The sequence below is a fragment of the Arachis stenosperma genome, chromosome 9 (genome assembly GCF_014773155.1).
Source record: "Arachis stenosperma cultivar V10309 chromosome 9, arast.V10309.gnm1.PFL2, whole genome shotgun sequence".
Lineage (NCBI taxonomy): Eukaryota > Viridiplantae > Streptophyta > Magnoliopsida > Fabales > Fabaceae > Arachis > Arachis stenosperma.
The window spans coordinates 157,413,074-157,441,051 of NC_080385.1; the positions used below are offsets into that span (position 1 = coordinate 157,413,074).

Genomic DNA, 27,978 nt, shown 5'->3' on the forward strand with positions numbered 1-27,978 from the left:
TTTAGTTAACAAGTACTTTTAAAATCTCAAGATAATCACATGTAGAAAATTTTAATAAAAAATATTTTGATTTCAATATCCCTTAATTAATGCCCTTAAGATTACATATTTGCACTAGTAGCTATTGTAGACTAATAAAAACATTAATTACCTCAAGATAGTCGCAATTTCCAAAGAATAGCCTAGAAAGATATACTGCCTAATACCTTGGGCATTCATTCCAAATACGTCGAGGACGGAGATTCCATGTTATTTTTAAACCATGGGCGAATATACTTCACACCCACAGTCTCTTCTGCATGCATACATACATAGTAACTAAATCACTCTCCAAGGAAAGCGATCGCAAAAAGTTTGATTTGCAATTAATTAATTGGGATAACTGAGAGCTATGATGAATCTAAGAAGTTGATCGAAATCCAAAAAATAAAAAAGGAGTACGTGAGCTTCCCTTTTATAATTTTCACCTAACCAAAGCTAAAGAGAGACATGTATATATAGATAGATACAAAATGAAAGGAGTTGACCAAGCAGACGATATATGATGAAAATAAGCTGCAACGGGTGCCGCATACTCCGCAAAGGTTGCAATGATGATTGCGTAATAAGGCCATGCCTGCAGTGGATAAACTCGCCGGAGTCCCAAGCCAATGCCACACTCTTCCTTGCCAAATTCTACGGTCGCACTGGCTTGCTCAACCTCATCACTGCTGCTCCCAAAAACCTTGCTCCGGGTTTGTGAAACCAGAAATGACAGAAAACCATCAAAATTTATTGTTTTTAATTATTAGTTAGTTATTAATATTTAAAAATATAAAATAAATATATTGTTGGATTATTAAATTAAAAGAACTAAAATTTAACGAATTAACTGTGATCCCTAGCATTTCTCACGTAGAATTCATTGCATTTGCTCCTTCCTTGATTTATATCTTTTTCTGCTTTTGCAGCTGTGTTTAGGTCTCTCTTGTATGAGGCTTGTGGGAGAATAGTGAATCCCGCATATGGCTCCATGGGCCTCTTCTGGACGGGACAATGGGCCCGATGCGAGGCTGCTGTCCGTGCTGTCTTGATGGGGTCCAAGCCCAATGACGACGTGGCACCTTTTCATTCCCCAAGCTGGGGGTCTTGTGACATACGCCACGTGCCAAGACTCAACACCGGTCTGGTCGACGTCAGAGACAGAACCGGCAAAATCTTCAAGCCCCAACCGCGAGTGGCTTTGCTGGACTCGGATGTGTTGAGCCAGATTCAGCCCAACCGAGCTACCAGGGAAACCGAGATCAACTTGGAACTCTCTCTTGGCTTCCATTGATAATTCAGCACAGTATACCATTGTCCATTGGACACGTAGGAAGGAGATAGGAGATATTAATTTCTTAAACTAAAGTTTGTTTGCTTAGAGATAACAGCATATTATTAGGCTTTTAATTAGTATGTGTCTTCTTTATTTTAGCCAGATGAAAGAGCTTCAACATTTATGATTTACTAATACTTTCATGGTCTCACAAATCACAAATTCACAGTCTATGTTTCAAGTTTGAAAGTGAGCTGTTTGGGTACAGGAAGAGTGACCCACCTTTCATACATCAAATAACTTTTAGTGGCCATTAAAAGCTAATCATTCTCTTGGACTTGGACATTGAAGGATCTGCACACTCTACATACACCGTTTACACTTCCATGGTTTTAAAACTGGAGAAATCTAACTCTCCACAATCTATCCGAAATCTTTTGTGACAAGGGGTTGCAGTTCCGTACAATTTCCCTTTTTATTTTTTAATTTTTATCAATTTTTTTAATATTAAAAATAAAAATATATAAAAAAATAAAAAAATGCATATAATATTTCTCTTTCAAGAATATTTTTATTTAAAATAAGTTTGGAGATAACAATATCATTGTGTCAAAATGATAAAAAAAATATTTTACTTATTGGAGATTCATATTTTAGATATTATTGTTTTAATAGAATATACTAGCAAAATATCAAACATATAATAATATATATAGACAACAAAAAAAATATAATAATGTTTTCTCCGTTTGTCTTTTATATTCGATATAATAAAAGTGAATTACAATAATACTTATAATCACGCAACTTAGATCAATAAAATATACCCTTAAGTTCAATAAAATATCAAAATGCACAAATTAGATCCTGCAAATTAAATATCCACACAGGCGAACTACTTCTGTTTAAAATAAGTGTTTGGATTTCACGTAGCACGAATGGCAGAGAGGGGCGATCTAGTTAAACAAATAATAATAGCATGGCTTGTTAAAGAGATACAGTAGGATTTAATTATTGGCCTGTAGTGGCAAAATTGTTATATACAAAGAAGCATGAAAAGGAAACAAGTTGATGAGTGATAATGTATCAAGTAGCAAAAGACTAGCTAGTAGCTACCATCATTCATGTCAATTATCAACGTCGCAAACAAAACATAAAACTTAAGGGTACATGGACGAATTTCATTATTTAGCAATCAACGGAAATGGTGCGGCAAATGAAGCCCTCTTGACGAATCTACCTTTCATTCTGGGCCTCTTCTCTGCATTCAATTTCCTAACCTCGTACCTTATTTTCTTGGAGAACAACCTTGTTCGGCGCTTCTCTCTGTACCTTGACACTCTTGCCTCTCTACCCCCGTCTCCCAATATTACCGATGATGGGTTACACCCCAATCCAATCATCAATTCACCATAACCATGATGAAACTCTGTTCCCCCTGTTGCCTGTTTATAAGTGCCACAAATTAATTAATTAATTAAACCTAACTATTGCACATAGACAAATTAAAGAAGATAATTAATAGTAGCATATATACCATGGTATGAGGCCAGCAATCATGGAGGTCCAAGTTTGGTTTGTGACCTGTAGTCCATGGAGATTTATGGCTACCACCCCACGCATTGATTACTCCCTCGTAATCTAGCTGCAGCAATATCTTCCTCTTCTTATTAATTGCATCTTCATAATCGTTTTCTCTTTCTTTGACCTTCTCCTTATCTATCTCTTCAGTTTCATGAGATTCGTCGTAGTCAAAGCTCAACTGAAACGCCGTTTCTCTTCCAATCTCCATCATCATCATGTCATTATCTCCCTCCTCGAGCTTGCAACTACTACAGGTAGCATCCATGTGTTCCTGTTCCTGTTCCATTTCCACCTTCACTACCTTATTATTATTATCAATAAGACCAAGGTGTTCCATCCCAACGCACTCGTTCTCCATTCCCCTACCCAACAAGCTCTCCACATCAGCCGCAAACTCAGCAAGCTCAGCTTCCGATGGAAGAAAGCCATGCAAGTGAGAACCAAAGGAGCTCTTGCTCTCTTCGCTCTCCTTCTTGGTATTATTCTCAGCAGGACTGCATAGGTCGGCTACAAAGGGATCGAATACAGGAACCCTATAAAGAAGCTGCTCCTCGTTCTCTTCATGGGAATTCACTTCATCGGATCCCTCGCCCTCTTCCGGCACCAGATGAAAAGGCTGCTGGTTGTTGATGCGGCTGCTCCAACAAGACTTGGATGTTGGACGAGTTGAAGAAGACGAATGATTGGTCTTACCACCGTTTCGGGGCGTGCGAGCTTTCTTTGTGAAGCCATGGTGCCACGTAGGTGCACAGGTAGAGGTAGTGTTGAGAGGGTCCAAAGTTGCGGCTTTCAAGCGCAGCCTCTGATGCCTGCGAGCGAGTGGGTTAGCGGAGTGAACAGAAGAGTCACATGCTTGGCAGAGGAAAGCATCATCGGCAGCACAGTACCACCGTGCTCGCTTCGTTATGCAGCTATCGCACGCTCTTGCCGTTTTGCCACCGACGGCGTTTGCCACGTTCTTACCCGACGGACTCATCAAGTTGTTGTTGTTGTTGGTTTCAAAACTTGAAATTCAATTTAACCTTGTTTGATGCTTTTGTTAGTGAACACCTGGCACTAAAAAAGGAAAGGGAATGCAGGACAATTATTTTAGTGAGGAGCGGAAAAGAAAGAGGAGTGTGTGTGACCCACTTGGATGCGCTTTTGCAGTGCATTTAACAGCGAGAGATCGTTCCGCTTTGCACTTTTGGGACCTGTTGCTGGGTCCCACTTCAATTGGTGGGAGGTGAGGGCCTTATCTGCTTTTTCATTGGTGGAGATAAAAAAGTTAATCCAAATCCCTGCCTTCTCATTGGCTCCCTTTCTCATCAGACGGATTTCGGGTGCCCATTTCGATCATTCTCCCATCTCTCCAACTAATATTTACTATTTTTAATTTTTTATTAACACTTAAAACGCCGGAAATAGAAAAGTACATGCCCAACTCCTATTCAAGCCATGAAGCCAACTAAATCAATTTTTTTTTAATTTAATTTTAAGATTCAACAAATTAAGTTCTATACTCTTTACATATTAGCATTGTACATCCTCAAACCATTAAAGAGTCGCTTAAATAAAAATGTCAAAAAGTCTTTTTTTAGATATTTTTAATAATTGAAATTTAATATATATAACTAATTATTAAAAAATATTTTTTAAAAAAATATTTTAAATGTTTTTATTTGAGTGATTCTCAATAATAAATTACTCAATATACGCACTCTCATCTTCTCTTTTTCACTCCTCCTTTATTCATCGTGTCATTAACGTTTGCCGCCGTTGATATCCGCCTCCCATCTCCTATTACATCGTCGTCGCCCATCGCATCGCGCCCCATCATCGTGTCGCACTCCTTCATCTCCCTCTTGCACTGTCGTTGCCCATCGCGCCGTGCTTCCGTCCTTTCATCGCACTCCTCCATCACGCCACAGTGAGCGCGTTCTCCCTCGCGTCGTCGTCCTTCATTGCTGTTGGAATATAATTAGAATCAATTATGATTAATTAGAATTATTTAGTATATCTGAATATTTATTATAAAATATTATGTCTTTATTATTACGATTCTCTTAACACTTATAAATACCCTTCTATATTGTATCATTTCAGACAACTTAATTACACCCAGTAATACACAAATCCTTCCTCCAGTTTAGTCTCTTATTTCTAACATAGTATCAGAGCCATGGTATCCTCTTTAAGGAGGATAAGTTGATTTTCTTCAGGTAAAATCACCATATTTTTCATACTTTTCTTCTGTGTCATTTTTTTCCTTCTCTTTTGTTAATGCTTTGATGCTTTTCTGACCTCACCGATTAGCTCATCCACTACTTACTTATTCTCATGAAGAAACCATATATTTTTTGTCACCTTCTAATAGTTTGTCATCTTTTCGCACTTTGTCACTTTTCAATCGTTTTCTGACCGTTTATCATCTTTTCAGCAGTTTTTTGGCAGTTGACCACTCTTGCAACAGTTTTGTATGCGTTCTCTTCGGGCAGTTCCGTCTACCCTTCCTTCCGGTAGTTCCGTCTGTGTTTCTTTGTGGCAGTTCTGTCTGAGTTTTCTAGCGGCAGTTCCGTCTCCTTTTTCGTCCTGTTCCGTCTGCTTTCCCGTTCGATAGTTTTGTTTGTGTTCTCTTCCGACAGTTCCGTTTGCGTTCTCTTGTGGCAGTTCTGTCTGCGCTCCCTTCTGGCAGTTCCGTCTGCACTTGCGGTAGTTTCATCTGCGCTTTCTTTCGACAGTTTCGTCTGCATCCGTTCTATTAGTTTATGCATTTTTTATTTGTTGTTTTAAATATGTTTCAAACTATAGTTGTCACTTGAGTTTAAGGGAGGATGTTAGAATATAATTAGGATCAATTATGATTAATTAGAATTATTTAGTATATCTGAATATTTATTATAAAATATTACGTCATTCTCTTAACACTTATAAATATTCTTTTATATTGTATTATTTCAAACAACTTAATTACACTCAATAATACACAAATCTTTCCTCCAGTTTAGTCTTTTGTTTCTAACAATTGCGTTGCACTCCCACCCTCACATCTTTGTCCTCCATCGCGTCGTGCCCTCCGCTGCTCTTCTTTTTCTTTCGATGTGATTTGAATTTTTTTTATGTGATTTAGATGTTTTTTTCTATTTGAATGTTTTTGTATATTGTTACTATTTTTTCGTCTTCCAATAAAAAATGTATTGAATGTAGAATGCGAATATTACAAATAAACATATAATTACTAAGAAAGAAACATTCACAACTCATCGAGAATAAATTTTCAACTCATAAATTGTAATAAATAAAAAATAATAATCTTTATAAAATGAAATATTCAATTACTAAAACATAAATATTCACAACTTATTTTTTTCCAGGGTCTTGGAGTGTAGCTTAGATAACAATTAATTGAGATTTGCTGTACCCTTGTTGATTACTTAGTCGAGTTGGCCAAAAATACATATCATTGCTCTTACAGATGACAATTGTTTCAAAACTTTATTACATGAATTACATTTCTTTTTTTTTCAATCTTATTAGCGAAAGATAAAACAGGCTGATAAAAAAAAATACAATAACTTATTTATTCATTATATATTTATTATTTGTAAAATAGAGTATGCTCCTGGCAAATATTATAAAACTTTTTTGAATACTATAAGCTGGTGAGCGAAGAATAGTATTATAGTAACTCATTATGACTAGTTATTTCAAATCAAATATTGATAACCCACTAATTGCAATAACCATAATTTATTACTTAGAAAAGAACATCATAATTTGAGAAGATGTATTTTTTTGAAATCCATTTAAGACTGATTTGAGTGTTGGAATATTTGCTGCAAGTACTCATATTTTAAGTTCTTCACTGTCAAAATATATGACATTAAGAGTAAAGCAATTCAAGAGAAAAATCACACAAGAACAAAGTCAATATGAGATTGTTTTGATAAGTTGATCTCTTAACTAAATATATTGAGTTCAAATCCTAAAAATGGAAAAAGAATTCTTATAAAAGAGACGTTTATGAATTCACACTACTACCATTAATCAAGTTGGATCAAATTAATGAAACTTAGCACATAAAAAAAATTATAAAATGAAATGATAATTACATAACGAGGAAGGAAGGAAGAAGAAAGGATGAGTGAGTGGATCTAAAATTTCTTTTATCAGCATTCGAATTGCTTGAAAAATTAGAGTGAGACCGTTTTGTAAGGTTGTCTAGGTCCCTCGTTATACCATTGCCATACCAGGTTTGGGTTGTGCGGTCCCCTAATGCAACATTTCCCTTTCCCTTCCTTCTCATACTTCCTTGGCATTTCCCAATTATTTCTGCTTCGACTTTGTGTGACCGTGTTGCCATTGCCCAATCCAACCCTGCCACCTCATCTTAGCCCCCTTCGTCTTATGCTACTACACAGCGTGTTATTTAATTTGGAAAGCCAAATGGTCACATCCATGTTGCTATTTATCCTAATTTTCTTGAAGCATCCAATATTATATTAGATTGTCTTAGATCCGGTCACTCATCAGGGTATTCTATCAACTAGTAATCCAGTGCTCCTGTTGCAGATACAACAGTAACCCAATGACATCATACGCACATAATCATTGATTAATTCCATGATAGATGGAGTGCCATTTATGTATGTGCTCTTTAATTAGAAATAATAGTAAATGTAAAAGTTTTTAAAATTAGTGGCTCGGGAAATACGGAAATTTAGTAGGGAAGGAAGGAAATTCTAAACGGATAAACAAGAAATTGAGGTCTACGTATCCAAAAGACGCATTGATTAGGAGGTTGACAAGTCATCCTACGTTGATTAGTACTCTATGAATTTGGTTATCATTATCGCTAGAATAGAAATGAATGGACATAGTTAATTATAAAATGATGACAAGTTAAGATAAGAATTTGGCTCTAGTTACATCCAGCAAAAGGGATATTTATAGTGATGGGGAGACTTGTGAAAATTGGTACAAAAGGCTCCAAAGTCCGAATCGGAGCCATATGGGAAATGCAAGTGAGGATATAATGCGATGGGGAAATATGTCGATAAATTCCTCAACGTGATAAGGACACCCTATTGCAATCCATTTCCTCTCTCTTCCCACTGCACATGTCCAAGTGGAATCTTATAAATCTCATTTCTGCTTAGTTAGCTTCTTTTTTTTCTATGTGAGATGGATTGGATAACTCCAGTCTTGGGTACCACAAGATACCTACATTGCACACAATATTAAAGGACTCATATCCAACACTTGGCGCATTCGCCTGCAGCTGAGGCTTAGTTAGCTTAGCTTGAAATCTGACGCCATTTATCTTTTTTTTTTGTTTTCCACGGTGGGTTGCTGTATGCACAAGGCGGGATTCGAACCCCCGACACTTGTTTAAGCGGACTAGTGAGCTAACCACTAGACCAACTCAACTTGGTTGACGCCATTTATCTTTTATTTTATTCTGATTTCTTAACTATGATTGGGCCTTCTTTATGGGCCATTATCTATTAATGGGTCTACAGACCAATGGAGATTTGTTGCCTTCTTTTTGGTCTTGATGGTATCTATCTAACTGATTAGGATTAGCACTTAGCAGAACCACTTGGGCTGTTCTTCTAAATACAGGCGCTTTGTCACTTAAATTTGGGCTTCGCTTAGATCCCATTAAGAGTGTCCATTTTTGGATTTTTGGTCAGGGTTAAAATATAGGCTTTTGGGCTTTTGGCCGCTTCATGTACCAGAAAAAGCCTACGATAAATTTTTTTTGGCATTTTCATTTTTTTCTGTTTTTAAGATTTAATAAAAAAATAAAAATAATAAAATTTTATTTTCTGGTTTTATAAATTTTTTAAAACAAAAATATTTTAAAAAAAATTTTCAGCCAAACAAACTCATATGTTCTAGAGACATTAAAATTGTATTTGAATGAGAAATTGTGACTATTAAGTTTTTATATTGTGTTTGAGACTAAATTGAGACTGAATTATGTGTCAGTATTTTATTTAATTTAAGATAAAAATAAAAATATTTAAAATTATAAAAATACTCCTAATTAAAATTAAATATAAAATTTTAATCCATTTAAACTAAGAAGATACCCCATTTTCACAAGATGTGAAGAAAAACGACTATTACCTATAACTACAGTTAGATTATTATTATTATTCATCATAGAAGAAGAAGAAGCGAAGGGATGTATGGTTCTGATGGAAAATGGTCAAGAATAGAAGGAAAAATTGGAAATAGTGGAACCAGGTCCATATAGAAAGACTTGAACTTTGAGAGGTTGTATAAGGCAGGGAAGTGTTGAGCAATAGAGTGAGAAAAAAAGAGAAGTTCTAACGCCTAAACTGAAACGACAAATCACTTTTATCCTTTGTGACATGAAGGTTTAGGAGAATGCAAGCCTTTTCATGCTGTTAAAGTTGTTGCTGCTGCTGTTCTTGTGCATGGTGGAGATCAATAAGAAGAAGAAGCAACGAAGAAACATGCATAACAACATAACCAATGTGACTTAGTTCTTCTTCAATCTAGATTCAGAGTGAGAGATATGAAGGTGTGTGAAACTGTGTAGAAATTCAGTGAGGATAAAGTTAGAAAATTAAAAAAAAAAAAAAGAATGAGGGCTATTAGCTTATATAATGTCATTTAATCTAGTGTTAGCCTAGATATTTATACGAGAGTTAGTTAGAACTGTTAACTGACTATAGTTACTAATTAACTAGAGTTAGATTTTAGTTAGCACTTGTATATATCTTCAACTAGGAGGTAGTTAACATTTTTGTGATTCTTATTATTTCTTCAATAAAAAAGTTCATATTTCCATATACTCTTTCTGTTTGTTTCTCTTATTTCGCACTCATCATCAACCTGCTTATCATGATACGGTGAGCGTGGATGTTGCAATCGTGACGAGAATCTGAGTTGAGCTAAGAGAAAGAAGTAGATTGTTACTAAAGGTTCCCGATTCGGCCCATCTATGGCGAATGAGGAACATCTAGAGAGTCCAGGCTCAAATATGGAGGATGAATTCTCTCCAAATGACATCCGTAACTTCACAAAACTCCTTAATCGACTCACCAATTTCCAGAACTCTCAGAGCAGAATGAATGGCTATGCATCTTCGAACGGTGCAAACTCTCGCAATCCCTCAACCAATTCGACCTTGGATCTGCACAACCCCTATTATTTTCATCCAGGTGAGAATCTTGAAATTTCGATAATGAATGTGACTTTAACTGGTTCGAATTATCATTCTTGGTCAAGAAATATGTGACTTGCGTTAAAATCAAAGAACAAGTTACACTTTATTGATGGAACTCTAATGAAACCTGAAGAAACTGATCCTAATTTTTTAGCTTGGAAAAAATGTAATACTTATGTATTAGCTTGGCTGAATCTATCCCTGAGTAGTGAAATCTCTCAGAGCAATATTTGGAACAAAAATGCATAAGACATGTGGAATAATCTCAAACACAAATATCATCAGGGAGGCCTGTTTTGAATTGCCGACCTTGAGGAAGAAATGTACACAGGTAAATAGAAAGATCTCAGTATAACTACCTATTTCACTAAACTGAAAACCATTTGGGAGGAATCAAAAACTTTTTTACCTATTCCGAGTTGCTTTTATGGTGTAAAATGCACATGTAGTTTAGGAGTGATGAAAAAATACAGAAAGTAGCAACAATTAGTGAGATTGCTGAGAGGTTTAAATGAAGATTATGGTACTATCAGGTCTCAAATCATGCTCATGATGCCTTTACCTGATGTGAATGCAGCCTTTAGCATGTTAACTCAACAAGAGAGGTAGTTCCACTCCTTAGATAATGGAGAACCGAGGACTTTCATAAGATCTTCTAATCTGATTGAGAATGAGAAGCAATTTCAGCATCAAAATACAAATGGCTATAGGAGCAGAGGTTGTTCTAGCCAAGAAAATGGTGGTAAAGGAGGTAGAGGGCCTCCCAAACTATGTTCTTTCTGTCACAAGACGGAGAACTTGGTAGACACGTGCTATAAAAAATATGGACCATCTCCACACATGAGACAACCACAAAAGGCCATCAACTATGTAGCAACCTCACTTGGCACGGAAATTGATGAGTCAAGTAAGGCATCGGTACAGCTTTCAAATAAAAAAGGGGACTGCAAGACATCCACAATTTTCTTATCTCAAGAACAAAAGACACTTTAATTGTTTTTCTCCAATAGAATAATTCTTCACAGCCTGGTCATGTCATCAACCAAATCACAATACAGTCAGGTATACCAAGCTATATTTTATCCACGAGTGCACATATATCTCAAATTTTGTTTACAATGTCTTTTTTTTGCACATACCTGGGTCGTGGATAGTGGTGCCACTGATCATGTCACCTTTTCTTTAGCCAATTTTCATAGCTATCATATTATGAAACCAATTTTAGTAAAACTTCAAAATGGCCACCAAACAATAACTCACATTGCTGGAACTACAATATTTTCAAACAATCTGTATCTCATTGATGTGTTATACATACCATGTTTTATTTTCAATTTATTATCAGTTTCTAAAGCTGCTAAATAGTTAAGTTGTTATTTTTTCATCTCTGACACTACTTGTGAGATACAGGACATAAATACTTGGAAGATGATTGGGTATGCTAGTGTGGTTGGCAGTCTTTATACATTGATAATCACACCACCAAATTCACAGGTGGCACATAAAACTACACTCACATTTCACATTACTCACATCTCACAATACAGATGCATCATCTCATATGGCACACAACGTAGTGTAAAAAATAGTACAAAATATGACATTTTAGGCTTGGACATATACCTGCAGATAGGATGCTTGTAATAAAAAGGAAATATCCTCTCTTTGATAACATAGATTGTATGAAGCCTTATGATTTTTATCATTATGCCAAACAAAAGAAACTTCTTTTTGTACAAAGTGTCACAAAATCTAATGAAATTTTTGACTTAGTACATGTTGATGTTTGGGATCCTTATGCTACTCCCTCAATTGATGGACAAAAATATTTTTTAACTGTGATTGATGACAAGAGTCATTTCTGCTGACTCTATTTTATGAAAATGAAATCCGAAGTTTAGTTGTTGATTAAAGAATTTGTAGCATATATTCAAAAATATTTTGGAAAAACTATAAAATGCTTTAGATCGGACAATGGATATGAATTTTAATTAGACAATTTTCTGCTGAAAAAGGTATTATGCACCAAATATCATGTTTGAAAATATCCCAACAAAATGGGGTGATGGAGCGAAAGCATTAACACTTATTAAGCATGGCTAGAGCAGTAACTTTTCATTCTTCAATTCCTAAATGTTACTGGACTTATGCAGTTGGGCATGTTGCCTACTTCATCAATCGATTATCAAATTCAGTTTTAAAAAAAGATAAATCCCTTATATAATGTTGTTTTCTAAAATTTCCAATTTTATGGAATTAAAGACTTTCGGCTGCTTAGCTTATGCTTGCACTCTTGCAGCCCATAGAAAAAAAAATTGATAAACATGCAAGAAAATGTATTTTTTTAGGATATAGACACAATGTAAAAAGTTTTATCCTAATTGACATAAAAATAAGAGAAATACTCCTCTCTAGACATGTTCAGTTCTAGGAGGAAGTATTTTCTTATCAACACAAGGCTTTAATCAATTTTGACCAGCTATTAGTTCTTGATAACTCTCACAAAAATCCAGCATCCCTACCTTAGGTCATTGATCTTCTTAGATTTGAGTCACTTGACACACTCCATGAACATATTTCACCTAGCATACACAATGCATCTATTCTTGATGAAACTCCAACTCTTATGGAGTCTGGCACCTTTTCCATCATTCCACATGCATCTTTTGACATTGTACATCATTCGGATTTTGCCATTACCCCTGATAGTGAAGCTACAGCCGCTCCCAGTGGTTTTGCATCTTTTCCACCTCCTACCCCTCTAGTCCGAAAATCCAGCTGGACTAAGAAACCACTTACATACTTACATGATTATCATTGTCCTACGATTTTGCTTACAGTAGAATCATCAACTTCAAATAGGTACCCTTTTCAAAATTTGTCTCATACAACCATTTCTCTCTAAAATTTAAAGCCTTTTTTCTAGCTGTTGCTGCCATTTCGGAACCAAACTCTTATGCTGAAGCTGTGAGATTGAAGTGTTAGAAGGATGTTATTGATGCTGAGCTTTGTGCTCTTGAAAATAATCAAACGTGGACAATTATTCGTCTACCACCTGGAAAGAATGTTGTGGGTTCCAAATGGAGTTTTAAAGTGAAATTTAATGCGGATGGCACTGTAGAAAGACACAAGGCAAGGTTGGTAGCTAAGGGCTTCACCCAACAAACGGGTTTTGACTACTTTGACACTTTTAGTCCAGTAGTTTGAATGACTACACTGCGAATTCTTCTTTCCAATGTTGTCCTGAAGCAGTGGATCATCCAACAATTGGATGTGACTATGATTTTTCTGCATGGTGAATGATTGGAAGAGGTTTACATGAAGATCACTGAAGGCTTGACGGCTCCTGCTGGTTCTGTGTGTAAGTTGAATAAGTTCCATTACAGCCTCAAGCAAGTAAGTCAGCAGTGGAACACTAAACTTGTGTCTATCCTATCTGAATCTGGCTACATGTAATCCAAATTCGATTATACTCTCTACACTAAGTGCATAGAGTCAGGGTTCATAACCATTCTAGTGTATGTGGATGATCTCATCTTAGCAGGAGATGATGGTTTCGAGATTGACCGAATTAAATTCATTTTGGATGCTCGATTCAGCATCAAAGATCTTAGAAAGTTGAAATACTTTCTCGAAATAGAGGTATCTTACAACACTAGAGGGCTTGCCTTGTATCAAAAGTACACCACTAATATATATCTTGGAGGAATTCGGTTTATTAGAGTTGAAACCAGCATCTACACCTATGAATTACTCGATTTAGCTCTCGAAAACTTATGGGGACCCGTTCCATGATACTTCGGTCTATAGAAGGCTCATTGGTAAGCTTCAATACCTTACCAACACCAAATTGGGCATTACTTTTATAGTTGGTAAACTAAGCCAATATATATCTGAATTCTCCGACTGTTGAACACCACAAAGCAGCTCTATGAATACTCTGTTACTTGAAGAATGCTCCAGTCACTGGGTTGTTCTTTCCTCTCACCATCGAGTTCAAGTTCACGGGGTTTGCTGATTCTGATCGGTCAACATGTCTCGACACTAGGCGGTCTGCTTTGGGATATTATTTTTTTTCTTGGCACTATTTTGGTATCTTGGAAGAGCAGCAAGCAACAGACAGTATCTCGGTCGTTCTCTGAGGCTGAGTACTGTGCTTTGGTGAACGCCACCTGTGAAGAGTTGTGACTCCTTCGACTGCTGGAGGTGTTTGGAGTCTCTTTCAAAGACCTTTTTATTTTTTACAGCGATAGCCAATCTGCTCTACATATGGCTGTCAATCCTGTCCTACATAAGCACACAAAGCATATTGAAGTGGATTGCCATATCGTTCAAGATAAAGTTCATGAAGGTGTTCTTAAGCTATTGCCATTAACTTCAACCAACCAAACAACCGACCTTCTCACTAAGATTCTAGCACTAGGACCTTTTAATTCATGTTTCTCCAAACTAGACTTGTTAGATATTCATACTCCTAATTTGAGGAAGAATGTTAGCTGATATAATATCACTTAATATAGTATTAGCCTAGATATTTATACCAGATTTAGTTGAAACTATTAACTGACCATAATTACCAATTAACTAGAGTTAGTTTTTAGTTAGTATTTAATTTGTATATATCTTTAGTTAAGTAGTTAATATTTTTGTGATTCTCCTTATTTTTTCAGTAAGAAATTTCACATTTTTATATGCTCTTTCTTTCTACTTCTTTTCTCTTGCACCCATCGTTAATATGCAAGTCTGTAACCTCTTTACAGCTCTAGATATTATTAAGGGCATTTGATAAGAAAAGAAATATTATTAAAATTTTAGTTTTTTGTCCCAAAAAGTTTTAATTCTCTATATTCCTGTGTTTTCATTTTTTTTAAGTTATTTTGTGTCATGAATTAAAATTTATGAAACATAATATTAAATCTCAATATTTCAATCCCGATTATAGTATCTCTAAACAAGCACATCTTAAATGCACTAGAAACATTAAGATGCTCGTTAGTAAAACTCTAAGACTATGTTTGGTTGGAAGGAAAGAAATAGAGAGAAAGGAAATAGAAAGGAACGAAAAGAAATTGAGTGTATTTTTATTTTCTTAAGATGTATTTGGATAGAAGGAAAATAAGAAGGAAAGAAATGTTATAAAAAGATAATTTCACCCTTATATTATAAAATATATTAAAAAAATAAAGAGAGAATATTAGAAGTAGAGAGAAAGAATTAGTTTTCTCTCCATTTTCTTTTCAATGTTTGGGAGAAAAAAAATTGGTAGGTTCTACCATTTTTTTTATCTCTTTTTCTTTTTATGTCATTTCTCTACTCAACCAAACAATAAAAAATAATAATTTTTTTCTCATTTTCTTTTTTCTCTTTTCTTTCCTTTTATTTTTCTTTTAAACAAATATAGCCTAAGAGGATTGCACATGACTACATATATTATATTCAGGCATTTAAAAATATATTAAACAAGTTTTAAATACACTACAAGAATTTAACAGATTAGCGACAGATTTTTGCGAGAAAATTTTTTTGTCACTAATTCATCACTAACTAGCGAGAAATTAGCGATGCACTAACGATAAACTTAATAAATGGTCACAAAATATCCAAACTTGAGAATAACGACTAATTAGCGAGAGATTTACGAGTAAGTTTGTTTCTCGCAAATTGAGTTCTGAAGCTAAAATAAGAGCGAGAAAAATTTTCTCACTAATTTGTCACAAAATAATTAGCGAGTGATAATGTTCTAGCAAATCAGTCACTTGGGGGTTTGAATCGAATAAAAGTAAAGTAGCGAGAGATATTATTGTCACTATTCCATCACAAGTGTTTGATATACAATTAGCGAGAAACAATTCACACACTAGTTCATCGCTAAATAAACTTTGTGGGAAAAGGCTAATTAGTGAGGAACAATGTTACTAGCTAATCTGTCACAAAAACTTGAAATGAATTTTGCGATTGACAATTTCTTAGCTAATTTGTCACAAAAGTTTTTATTTTTAGCGAACAACTAGTTTCTCGCTAATTTGTCGCATAATATTGTAAAATTCAAAATTAGGGTAGCGACAGAAAATAGTCGTCGCTAACTCGTCACAACGGATAAATCATTCAGCTAGGGAAGTGTTCCTTGCTAATTAGTCGCTAAAGTAAAAATACGGATATTGGGCGACTAGGACCTAAGTAGCGAGAAATTTGCGACCGTTTAACAACTGACATACTTCTTTCGCTGATTTCAAGTCGCTGATTAGCGGGCGAAATGCATTTGTCGCTAAGTTGTCGCAAGTTTAATATAGCGAGTAAATTGGCAACTGCAATCTTGTCGCAATGCAAAAGCTATATCCTACCTATTTTGTTGCAAATTACTCGCTAATCTCGTTGGAAATCTGTCGCAGAGTTATAACAAATCCAAAGCTAACCGAGAAAATGTTAGAAGTAACTGGTCGCAATTGAGTCACTAATCAAAAGCTTATTTAGTGAAGAATTAGTGATAGACTTTCCTCACTTATTTTATGTTGCTACTAATTTGTGAGGACAAATGTTAGTCCTTATTCTGTCCTTATTTCATGTTGCTATTAATTGTTAACTTCTATATAAATCCATAGAAAATTTACGAAAATTTTGAAGCAAATTTGCCAAGCACGATAATATAATTTGTCACAATTTTGTCACTAATCTAAAGCTATTTTAAACGAGAGAATAATTAAAGTTCCAAAGTCGTGTGTATTTGATTCTAAAATCAAACTCGTAAAAATGCAAGTTTAAGCGACTTAGCTCAATTAACTAAAAAAAATAACGAATTAAGCTCGTTGACTTCCGAGCCAAATGGATGCCCTTTTTTTAAAAAAATAAGTTAGTATATATATTTTTTATTTTGTGCACCAAACTTAAAAGCCGACCAACCCCTAAAAAAAAGTAACACATACTACAAGAAAATCACCCGTTCAACAATACTTTCTTTGTGTTACCGTTTTATAAGAGAATAGAAAACACAATTATGGTATCACTTGAAAAGTGTCTCCTTAGATATTAAAAATATCACTTATAAAGCGTATCCTTATCTTAATATTTATGGATACACTTTTCTGACAAAAAAGAATGCTTTTAAAGAGTAACCTAGGCTGCATTTATTTATAGGCACGATATATTGAGACAGGGACATTGAGACACAAAGTCGTGTTAGATAGATGAGACATAGACAAAGACATTGTGCCTAAAGACACTAAATTAGTGTATTTTGTGTCCATCTTAACAGGAAAAACACAGAGACACTAATAAGAGACACAACTTATTTTTTATTTTTTATTATTCTTATTAATTTTTTTTAATTATATTTTTTATTGTTCTATTTTTCTTTCCAGTTTTTTAAATGAAAAAATAGAATAAATTAGATTTTTATAATTTATTCTAATTTATCACCAAATAAAATATAAAAACATTAATTTTTGTATCTTTGTCCTTCGTGTTTTGTTTTCATTATCTTATCTTGTCTAATTCTTAGAACTAAATACAGTTCTAGAGTCAGTTTGGATTGACTTTTGAAAAAAAAAATACTTATTTTTTCATCTTTTTTAAAAAGATTTTTTTTAAAAGACAAAAATCTATTTCACATTTAGCTAAGTTTTTTTAATAAAAATTCAAATGTTAAAAATGTCTTTTTATTTTTTTTAAGTAAGGTATTGTTTTTATTTTCAAAGTTAAGGGTAAAATTCGAACTTGCAACCTCTAAATGTATATCAAGTAGGTAAGTAGCATATGAAGCTCTATATTTAAGATTAATAAATATAGTTTGTTTCCCTTTTATATGGTATTGATAGTTGGATTGTCACAATGATGATGCCCTTCTTGAAGCAAGGTTGATTCATAATCAGCTCTTTGTTTTAATAATTAAAGTTGCTTCTTGTTTTATGGTTAAAATTAATTTTTCGTGATATAATTTTGTTAGTTATTATTGTTATTATTATTACTATTTTTGTTTGTCAAAAAAAAAAAAATAATTCAGTTTCATGTCAACTGACATTGCTAATCATCATCCTGCAAATTGTGATGTAGCCAAGGTATATCCAAAATCTGACTAAAAAGGCAAAAAAGCAGAAACAGTATTGCGATATTGTTTATGAGAAAAAGATTGCCAAAGAGAGAAGCAAAGATGACCACCTCTGTGCTGACAAAGACAAATTTATTACTGAAGCTTACAGAAAGAAGCTTGTTGAACGTGAGAGACAGATGGAGTTAGAACGACTGTGCGAACTTAAAGAGGAGAGAGATGATGTAGGTTTTAACATTTTTAAAATTTTTCATATTCATTATCATGTTTTGGTTATGAGCTTGATTGGTAATGGAAGAATAGTCTTGCTTTTCGTTTTCTTCCATATCTCCTAATTGAATTGATGTATTTCTTTATGGTTCAATTCTTATATTTCCAATTTTCTGTTTCTTTCATAATGTTGACATACAATGAATAAATAAAAAATAACGAGGTTTATTTTAGTATAGCGACAAAATTGGTATTTTTAATATTCTAGGAAATATTAACGACATTTGATGTTGATGATGGTGATAAATTAAAGACTCAATTGCAATTGAAATATTTGTGAGATTTCTATCGATTTGTTACTAATTTAAAAGGAATCTGCGATAACATTTGTGATGATATTTGCGATAGTATTGCAACTAATGGACTACATATTATTTTCTAGCAAATTAGCGACTATTTTGTAACTTTACTTTTTTATTTAGAATAGCTTTGGTCTAGCGACAGAATTCCTACAAATTTGATTAAAAATTTTCAAAGATTAGCTATAGATTTGCTATAAAATGTGACAGATTTGTGATTATATTAGCGGACAACTTGCGACGAGTTAGGTTAAAAAAAATTCCTCGCTAATTAGCGTCAACTAAGCATTTCATTTTGTCTACGAAATTAGCTTGAATTTAGCGACGAGTTTGCTGCGGTAGAGTTTCTCACTAGTCAGCGACTACCTTTTAGTCTATTTCTTCTACGGAATTAGCTTTTACTTTAGTTATAGATTTGCGACTATCTATTCGGTAGCTAAAAATTTTTCCGATGAATTAGCGACTATTGTGTTTGCCTCACTAATCTGCGACTTGTAATTAGCGAGGAAAGCATTGGTTGCTAGGTGGTAGCTAATCCGTCACAAATGATATTTTGTGTCAAATTAGCGATGAGTTTTCGACTATTTTTGTGGTAGCTAATCGGCCATATTCTTGTAGTGATAATTCAATAATTTAAGTATTAAGATTATGGTAATTTTGAATAAAAATATTATAAGTCTTCTCTTCTTACTTTTATTATTATTATTGTTATTGTTTGAGTAGTTTAACTCAAACTTTAAAAATAATTAATATGAAAGTGTTGTTTAAGACTCAAGACACTACAGAAATTTGTTCAACTTTAATTTTAAATTATGAATCTTGTTAAGAAGTTAATAGAGTATTTGTACAATGTGTACAATAGACTATTTATTTGGCTCAATATGAGTTAAAAAATAAACATTCAAGGATAAAATACTATTAATTTCTCAAACATAATCCACCCATACTATTCAGAATATATAACCATCCGAATACCAAAAATAATAAACATCCGATATTTTATTGAATCGAACACATCCTTAAACCCCTATTATACGTATTGTACAAATCCTCCATTAACTCCCTATACTTTCTCTTAAACTATAGACCAGGGTAGGACTCTTATAACAATTACAATACGAGAGTAGCATGGCCTAGATGTAAATTAATTGAACTTGCAAGCATACGACATACGAGTAGGTGGTCAAGCATAATTCTCTCTCGTTTTTTTTTTCCCGACTTATCATTTTGACCAAAGTTGCAACAATAATGCATTTTGACGTAACTATTAAGCGGGTTAGGTCTTTTCAAGTTCAACAACCTTAGTAGCTGAATGCTGATGAACCTTTAATTTCTTTTTCTGGTAGTCCGTTCCGAAAATATATATAAATTCAATTCGCAGCTTCCAGAAGAGTATAACTAAATGTACTCATTCATTAACATTATTACACGTCATCTTAGCTGCACTATATATTTTTATCAATTTAATTAACAATGTAGCATACAACAAGGATCATCATATTAATGATGGAGCACCTTACTGGGCTCTTAAAGAATAATATATATAATTTTGATTGGCTGAAAATGACTTGAGGACACGGTCTGCCATGCTTGTTATTAAAGGGTTTAGTAGCCACAGCCAATGCCTGAGAGAAAAGTTGCAATCTGTATATATGCATGATTGATTGCTCAGTAGACATACGATAATGTTGTCCACGCCACTATATATATGCTCTTACATTACAATGCTGACAAACTAAAATTAAAAAAAAAAAAAGAGTGTATCTAATCTAAACATATATAAATAGTAAACCCTAATTGAAGTAAACCATATTGAATTGAATTTAATTTCAAAATTCAACAACCAAATCCAACATGCACAAGAAAAGCCAACTGGCGTTGCACCCAGAAATTCGCCATAAAATTAAATGATCTGCTGCTATACCCACATGCATATTAAAATCACATGAATGATCAGAGAGAGAGTATGTGTCATTTCCTTTCGAGTTGTAAACAACCATTCTGAGTCATGATTTGATAAGTTACTTTTATATTTCCATTAATTCCTGCATATAGCAAACCCTACAGCTCCCAGCACGTTGGGTCGGTAGTCGGTATATACACTGCGCAGCTACTTATTATTAATTTATTATGTACAGTCAAACATTGGCTTTAACCATGTTCCCTTATGAGTTATGAGTTATGACCTCATAATACTTGTTGTGGAGTTGGTGACACTGGTAGAGGTATAACTCGCTCCTATTAATGCTGGAATGATCTTCTGTTTCTTTTTCAGAATAGTAAGATAAACAGTCATAAAGGACACTCAAAATCTTATGTCAATATGAAAAGTGTATATTAAAATACTAAAAAAATACTATGTGAACGTCAAAAATCAATCAAAAAATATATATATATATATATATTTTAATTTATTTTTAATATATATTTTATATTTTTAATGTGTATTTTATATTAAAAACTAATTTCAATGGTTGATTTTGATGAACACATGTTACTTTAATTTATTTGTATTATGCATTTTTGATGATTTTATTTAGATTTAATTAGGCACTTATATATATTTTTTTAATTGAGTTCCTATAATACTTTTAATTTTATAATTTAGTTTTTTTTAATATAAAAAATACTAGATTTAACTAAATATTTTTCTATAAATAAAAGACATTCACAATTAAAAATCTAATTAAATTTTTGACTACATATTTTTTAAAAGAATTATTTTATTAATTTTTAAAATATTTTTAACATAAAAAATTTAATTATAAAATTAAAAATAATATAAAAACTCAATTAAAAAAATATAAGAATCTAATTATAAATTTAGTAAAACTATAAATTAAACCTTTAATTTATTGTCTATTATCACTTTCATTTCATATTATTACTGTCATATACTCTACCTAAACGATAAACGATTGGTTGCGGTCATTTTCCTTATTCATGAATCAGATATATTTTCAAATTCTAGCTTTGATTTTGAGGCATCCATATATAATGATTCACCTAAGAGTCATTTTCTACCCAAAGATTAATTAAACACAAACTTGTTTTACCATCCCACGTAAAATTAAATAATACTTTTAATATTATCTACATTATTGTTGATGATTCATAATGGAGACATATAAGTTGGTGAAATCAAGCTTAAATTTCCATGAAGGAAAGTACATCTTGCATTGGATCAATATCTTACCAAAGTTGATTACTTCACTCTTCTTAATAATTACGATCACAACCTACTTACTTCTAATAATAAGAGGACATACATAGGAGCCTAGTTTAGTAGCTAGGGTTGCAAGTTCTAAGGAAATTAAATTGATAAAGATGGAAAGCCGTAATGATGGAAGCTAATTTGTCTCTCAATATAATGATGAAGAGATGCAATACAAAATTTGGAGGCTACTAATGAGTGATGAAACTGGGCCACGCACACTATGATATACATACAAATTAACATGATAACAAAGAAGCGGAAGAATATATTTAATTACCTCGTGCTACATACAACTCATAGTTTTCTTGATCAAACAAGTCATGGAATTAACATTAGAAGTGATCCTACCTACCCATATTTATTTGGGATGGTGGATCTGATGATCATATATATGCAGAGTAGAGCAGGCAGATCCACTCCCTAATACTGGATTTTAACCAAAAATATCGATTTGTTCCTTGGAATTCAAAGAAATTAAAAAAGTAATGTGTATCACCAGATTGGGAACTATACTTTAGAAAATAATGAAACTTAAAAAAAAAAAAGAAACAAGATAGTAGCAGATGAATAATGCCTTTAGAAAGCATTATTAGGATGTGGCAGCTAATTTTTGGGTAGCAATTGGCATCCATAAATGTTGGACGCGAACGAAAGAGAATAACGATCAATAAGATATTAGGCTAGAGAGACAATGAAATATGTATACAATGGGCTGTTTATTAGGTCCAATTAATATTAATAGAAAGAATTAATCAATTAATAATCATAATCCTGTTTTGACTGTTTAGTAACTTACCACCTAATTTTTCATATTTACAATTTTTTCCCAAATCACTCAACCCCTTTGTTTCGGCGTCTTTTTCCCACCCCTCACACCCAAACTCTCCCAATCTTTGAACACACCACTAACGGCGCAGAACCCAAATCCTCCCAATCTTTGCACATACTCAAACCCTTTTGCAACCGAGGAAGGTCACCCATCAGCCAAGTAATCCTCATCGTTGGCATCAAGGACGGCGCTCTTTTGGTCCTGAACATCCCGCCGTCTTTGCACCGGAGCCGCTGTGTGCGACGTCGCCAACCAGGAACGCAATCAAGGAGCGCTCATCCACGAAGCGAGCAGCATCAGAGTTACCATCGCGTGGGTGCTTTCCTCTCATATCAACGGAGCAGCCGACCCGGGAAAAAATACCCACCTGCTCGTCAACACACTTCACCGAAAACAGAAAGAACATCATCTCTAGAAGAATCATAACCATCGAATGTAAGTGGGTTTTGTTGTTCATTTTTGGATTGGTAATTGCTGTTGCATGTTTGAAAGTAAATATATTTTGCTGATTAAATCACTGATGACCCATGGTGAAAAAGCAGTTGTTGCTGTTTATTATCGCAGAGACTGTCGAGTATGTAGCTAGTTTATGATCTTGATATGCTTGTTTTTTTAATTTTGGCGTGAGAGAGGTCGGAAGTGTGTGGGATCGTGTTTATATGGCAGTCAAATTTAAATCTTTTTTGTCCCTTTCCGTGTGGACCATGTGCATGCAACGTGACGTATCCAGACTGATCATTGTTGAAAATAGGTTGATATTTGTTGGATGGTTACTTTAATAGTATGTTGGATGGTCACTTTAATAGTATATTGGATGATCACTTTAAGTTTGCAAGTAGCAATTTATATATACTAATATTGCAAAAGAACTTTAAAAATTAATAGACCATATATCAGCAGATTTTTTATAAATGTGTATTCCATACATAATTTCTAACAATCTTATGCAATAGTTCATAGTTCCTGCAAATGCATGCATTTACATAAAAGTGATCTATTTTGAATTGATAAAAACATGATTTAAAATTTTGAGTTCTTTAAATCTGTTGCACATTGAACTAAGTGAAGGCAAGAATTCCAAGTTTTGGAAAGAATGTATCAATTAGTTTTGGATGAATATTTGATCACCCTGTTGAATTACTAAGTTATGATGCATTCAATAGAAGTTTTTTTTTAAATTCTGTTATCTTATTTTTTTAAGTAACATGTTATTTTCCTCTCCTTTTAATTAGAAAATATCATACTTTTTGGCTCTGTCCAAATTAAAGAAGATACAGGATTTTATCTATTTCTCTTTTGTGATTATTTGGCTAGAACCTAGAAACTCAAATAAGCATTTCATTTATGCATGTAGAATCATTAGCTCCCTTAAAAGGGAAGGGAATGATATAATTGACATACTGAAAAATAAAGAGGTCTACATAAAGAAAAATAAATTTCTTATTAAATCATATAAAGCTGTCTACCAAAAATATTTTAATAAATGAGCAAAAAATAATTATACACTAATAGACCTGACAGCCATGTATTATTATGTAAGTTGTGCTTGTCTATAAATTCATACCAGTTATCCTTAAATGACTTTTCGGTCCGAGAGTTCTACACAATATCATTGAACTCATCATACAACTCTCTGTACCGACAATAACTTCCAATCTTGTGCGGTAACTTCTTCGTAATGTGCTAGATGCACCAACGGTGACGTGTATCGGGTAACACATTTTTTATTGCACGAAAAATGGATTTACATTGATCGGTGGTGATCCGCTGTGGAGCAGTTCCCATGCACTTGACCCATTGGCGGAAAACCCACTCATAACTTGGAATTTTCTCATTTTCAAGAAGAGCACAACCAAGGATGGTCGACTTACCATGGTGGTTGACACCGACGAACGACGCAAACGGTAATCCATGCCTACATGCAAAAACAGCAACATAAAACAAATATCAGTCACGACCAAACTAGGAAAAAAAAAAGAAGAAAACTAACCCCATAGTAATTGCTCCATACTTGTTTGTGCTGTATGTGCTATCAAGTGACACAACATCTCCATATTATTCGTACGACGCCCTACACCTTGCATCAATCCATACTACACTCCGAAATTTACACTCATCGTCCAAATTCACCGCGTAGAAGAAGTTTGGATTGATGTCCTTCATTCTCATGAAATAGTTCATCATCTCTCTGCCACCCACGTTGACTCAGCTGGTTCGAAGCCTAGCTGTAATATAGTTTTGTAAATCCTTTTTCGAGTATCCCAGGTTAGATGGGCCTCCAGACTCATTTGCCAAAGTTAGGAAAGTCTTGTTTGGTCGAATCCCAGCCTCATCATTATCCTCGATCACGCACTTCGCATGCATGGTCAGCTTCCTATACTCATGGTAGTGCACCATCTTTCTCGCTGAACATGGGTGCGAGTGACTCAACTCTACCTTGAAGAAAAACCAGTCTTGTGTCTCCTTGTCAAACTTCACGTATATCCTTGCCTTACACCCAGCGGTTGAGATCCTGTTCTTCCGCGTTGACACTTTGACACGAGACACACGAAACCCATCCCTATTACAGTGAATAGCTTGGTTAATGGGTTGATTTGTGATCTTATCACAGATTGTCGTCCGTATCTTAGTAGCAAACCTGACTTTCTTTGCATATGTCACATAGAATTCATGAGCCATTTGCAATTGCTCAAACCGCATTCCAACACATGGTATTTCATCTTTCCGAAGGCCATCGTGATCCGGTACCTAAGTATCAATTTTATTAAAAAAAAAAAGAAAAAAAAACAAAACAAAACCGTTAAAGTTCAAAATAACCATGCGGTTCAGGACTACCAAAAATTAAACTTGAGACCAAACCCGGTGACCATGATCCATCTCTTCACTTCCAACCTGTGAAAGATCCAAAAGCGGCATGTCCTATAATCGCAAAATAAATGAACAAAATGTAAAATCACGATGGTTATTGTCTCAAGCATTATAATGCATGATGAAACTAGAATCCAAACCTCGTAACAAATATCCATCTCTTCACTTCCAACCTCAGTAACATCCAATCTTGGCATGGCCTATAATCACGAAAACAAACAGCGAAAATCAGATTCATGAACACTACTTATATAATCCACTAGTAAATGAGATGCACAAAAATCCTTTCCAAACTCCATATATAAGGATACAAAAATATAACTGAACTACATCATCCTACCCATATTAATTTGGAAAAAAATGCATCGGTATCACCTATTGATATAAACTATTATATTTAACCTCTTAGTTAAGCATTTTAACTACTAATATTCTCTGTGCTACATCACACTGTGTACCACCGATATCAAAAAGCAGCACATAATCCCAACATGCACTTATTTCATTACTGAGTTTGTGAATCCAATGTCACTAAAGTGGAATTTTTAATACATATGCCATCTATCATGTATACTCATATATATAATATGTATCTAACCATGCATGACTCTTATTATTCTATTTAGCTTACATTTTCAAAAAAAGTCTTAACAATAACAATGCAGTTATTTTTATCTTATTATATTTAACAATATAATAATATCCTCATCGTTTTATTCTCTAGACATCAAACACATCATGGGTGATTACTTCTAAACTAGCCACTTGTCCAATGTACCAATTAAATTGCTTATACATGCTGGTTTAAATTTGTATATTAATATTCCATGACTCATTAACACACTCATAATGCAAAGATGAACATCTAAGTCTTATATAGATAAGCATCAATGGTGTGTTAATCTTTGTGTCCAAAATTTTTCTAAATGAACTCATTTTCTGTTCTTTGTTTTAATTAAAGCAACATATTAACCCATAATTCAACTGATTATCATGATTATATGTTGGAAGAGAACCTGCTATTTAACCATTTGTATATGCTTCTTTGGCCATTTGTGGCCTTGTTTTTACATTATAAAAGATGATATTTTTTACATAAAATAAACTATTTTGCATAGATACCTAACTCACTCTTTATTAATAGGAATTTTCTAGTTTCATACAGAAGAACTAGTGCTTCTTTATGCTAGTACATGCACCTACATGCATAGATACCTAACTCACTCTTCATTAAGACTAATAGAATTTTGCACTATTTTGTTAACTACTTTACTCTAATCTCTGAAGATATTATACCTCCATGTAAATATGAACATCTAACTCTTATATAAATAAGCATCCATGGTGAACAATTCAACGAACCATTCTCACCTTATTAGGCTGCTGACCGTCAGCAACAAAATGTTCTGGAGCTTCTTCCGATGGTTTCGATAGATTGTAGTCAGGAATGGATGATGGAACATGACACAGAGACTGCATGGCCTTACACGCCATTTACGAACTACCACGCGGTGATGGACGTATCAAAGGAGAGACAATATTAACTCCTTAATCTTGCACGATGAATAAACCGAATAGACCACTGGCTGGCTGGGCAGGTGGACTTGATGCGGTGCCGCCGGAAGGAGCCACACGCTGGGAATGTGCTTCTGAGTGTTCACCAGTGCGGACCTCGACGTCTCCGGGAGTGACTTCCGGTGATAACACACGAGTGAGTGAAAAGATGAGATAGTAACGTCGGCGAGAGGGGTTGCGTTCTTGCTAATGTGTCGGCGCCATTCATAGAGAATAGATCTTGGTTTGTTTTGGTTTAACTGAATCCTAATTTTTTGAACCATTCAAATTAGCAAATCTTCATAATTAATGATTGTAACTATAATTCAGTATTAATTTCAATTAAACCCCCAGTACCTATAATCTAATTTTAATTTCAATTAAACCCCATTGTATGCATTGTATAATAAGAGCATTGGTTCCTCATACTTTTCCTATTAGATATATAATTAAATTAACTTGCACACGCAGTTTTAATTAGAGATTATTGGATTAGTCAACCTTAGCTTGTTCATGAGTAGTTTTGTAAAGTTTTGAGAAAACCTAATAATCTTTAGTAGATTATACCAAACCAAATAGAGTTAAATCAGGAAATTAATTAATAATCTGTAGGTGTTTCTGAAAGTTTAGTATTAATATGGAATAATATGTTTTTAAAGTAAGTAATTGATGTTATAAAGAAGAACGGTGTCTGTGTATGGAGAGAATAATGACTAATAATAATTTTAATTATGCGTTTTGCTTGGTGTATAGAGCACATAGAAGAGCAGACAAATTTGGGATGTGGAAGAAGTTGAGTTCTATTGTGGGTTGTGACAGGTACTTTTTTACTTCAT

The 27,978-nt window shown here is 33.9% G+C and overlaps 3 protein-coding genes across 3 annotated transcripts; 1 reads left to right on the forward strand and 2 right to left on the reverse strand.

Moving 5' to 3' along the window:
* Window positions 1-413: 413 nt before the first annotated feature.
* Window positions 414-1,642, forward strand: LOC130948115 (LOB domain-containing protein 40-like). Its single transcript, XM_057876827.1, has 2 exons — window positions 414-734; window positions 951-1,642. The coding sequence occupies exons 1-2, from the start codon at window positions 542-544 to the stop codon at window positions 1,313-1,315; spliced, it is 558 nt and encodes a 185-aa protein (XP_057732810.1). The 5' UTR covers window positions 414-541; the 3' UTR covers window positions 1,316-1,642.
* Window positions 1,643-2,303: 661 nt separating this feature from the next.
* Window positions 2,304-3,996, reverse strand: LOC130948114 (zinc finger protein CONSTANS-LIKE 16-like). Its single transcript, XM_057876826.1, has 2 exons — window positions 2,835-3,996; window positions 2,304-2,742 (listed from the first exon to the last, which is right to left on the reverse strand). Exons 1-2 carry the CDS (start codon window positions 3,855-3,857, stop codon window positions 2,482-2,484), a joined length of 1,284 nt encoding a protein of 427 aa, XP_057732809.1. The 5' UTR covers window positions 3,858-3,996; the 3' UTR covers window positions 2,304-2,481.
* A 20,929-nt stretch (window positions 3,997-24,925) lies between these two features.
* On the reverse strand, window positions 24,926-27,082 carry LOC130950253 (protein FAR1-RELATED SEQUENCE 5-like). Its single transcript, XM_057878772.1, has 4 exons — window positions 26,960-27,082; window positions 25,729-25,788; window positions 25,580-25,639; window positions 24,926-25,468 (listed from the first exon to the last, which is right to left on the reverse strand). The coding sequence occupies exons 1-4, from the start codon at window positions 27,080-27,082 to the stop codon at window positions 24,926-24,928; spliced, it is 786 nt and encodes a 261-aa protein (XP_057734755.1).
* Window positions 27,083-27,978: the final 896 nt, after the last annotated feature.

Coding starts and splice junctions, on each gene's coding strand:
- LOC130948115 (XM_057876827.1), top strand. CDS start 542: ATGATGAAAATAAGCTGCAACGGGTGCCGCATACTCCGCAAAGGTTGC. Junction 735..950: donor TCCCAAAAACCTTGCTCCGG/GTTTGTGAAACC, acceptor CTGCTTTTGCAG/CTGTGTTTAGGTCTCTCTTG.
- LOC130948114 (XM_057876826.1), bottom strand. CDS start 3,857: ATGAGTCCGTCGGGTAAGAACGTGGCAAACGCCGTCGGTGGCAAAACG. Junction 2,743..2,834: donor ATTGCTGGCCTCATACCATG/GTATATATGCTA, acceptor ACTTATAAACAG/GCAACAGGGGGAACAGAGTT.
- LOC130950253 (XM_057878772.1), bottom strand. CDS start 27,082: ATGGCGTGTAAGGCCATGCAGTCTCTGTGTCATGTTCCATCATCCATT. Junction 25,640..25,728: donor AGATGGATATTTGTTACGAG/GTTTGGATTCTA, acceptor TTGCGATTATAG/GACATGCCGCTTTTGGATCT. Junction 25,469..25,579: donor AGATGGATCATGGTCACCGG/GTTTGGTCTCAA, acceptor ATTGATACTTAG/GTACCGGATCACGATGGCCT.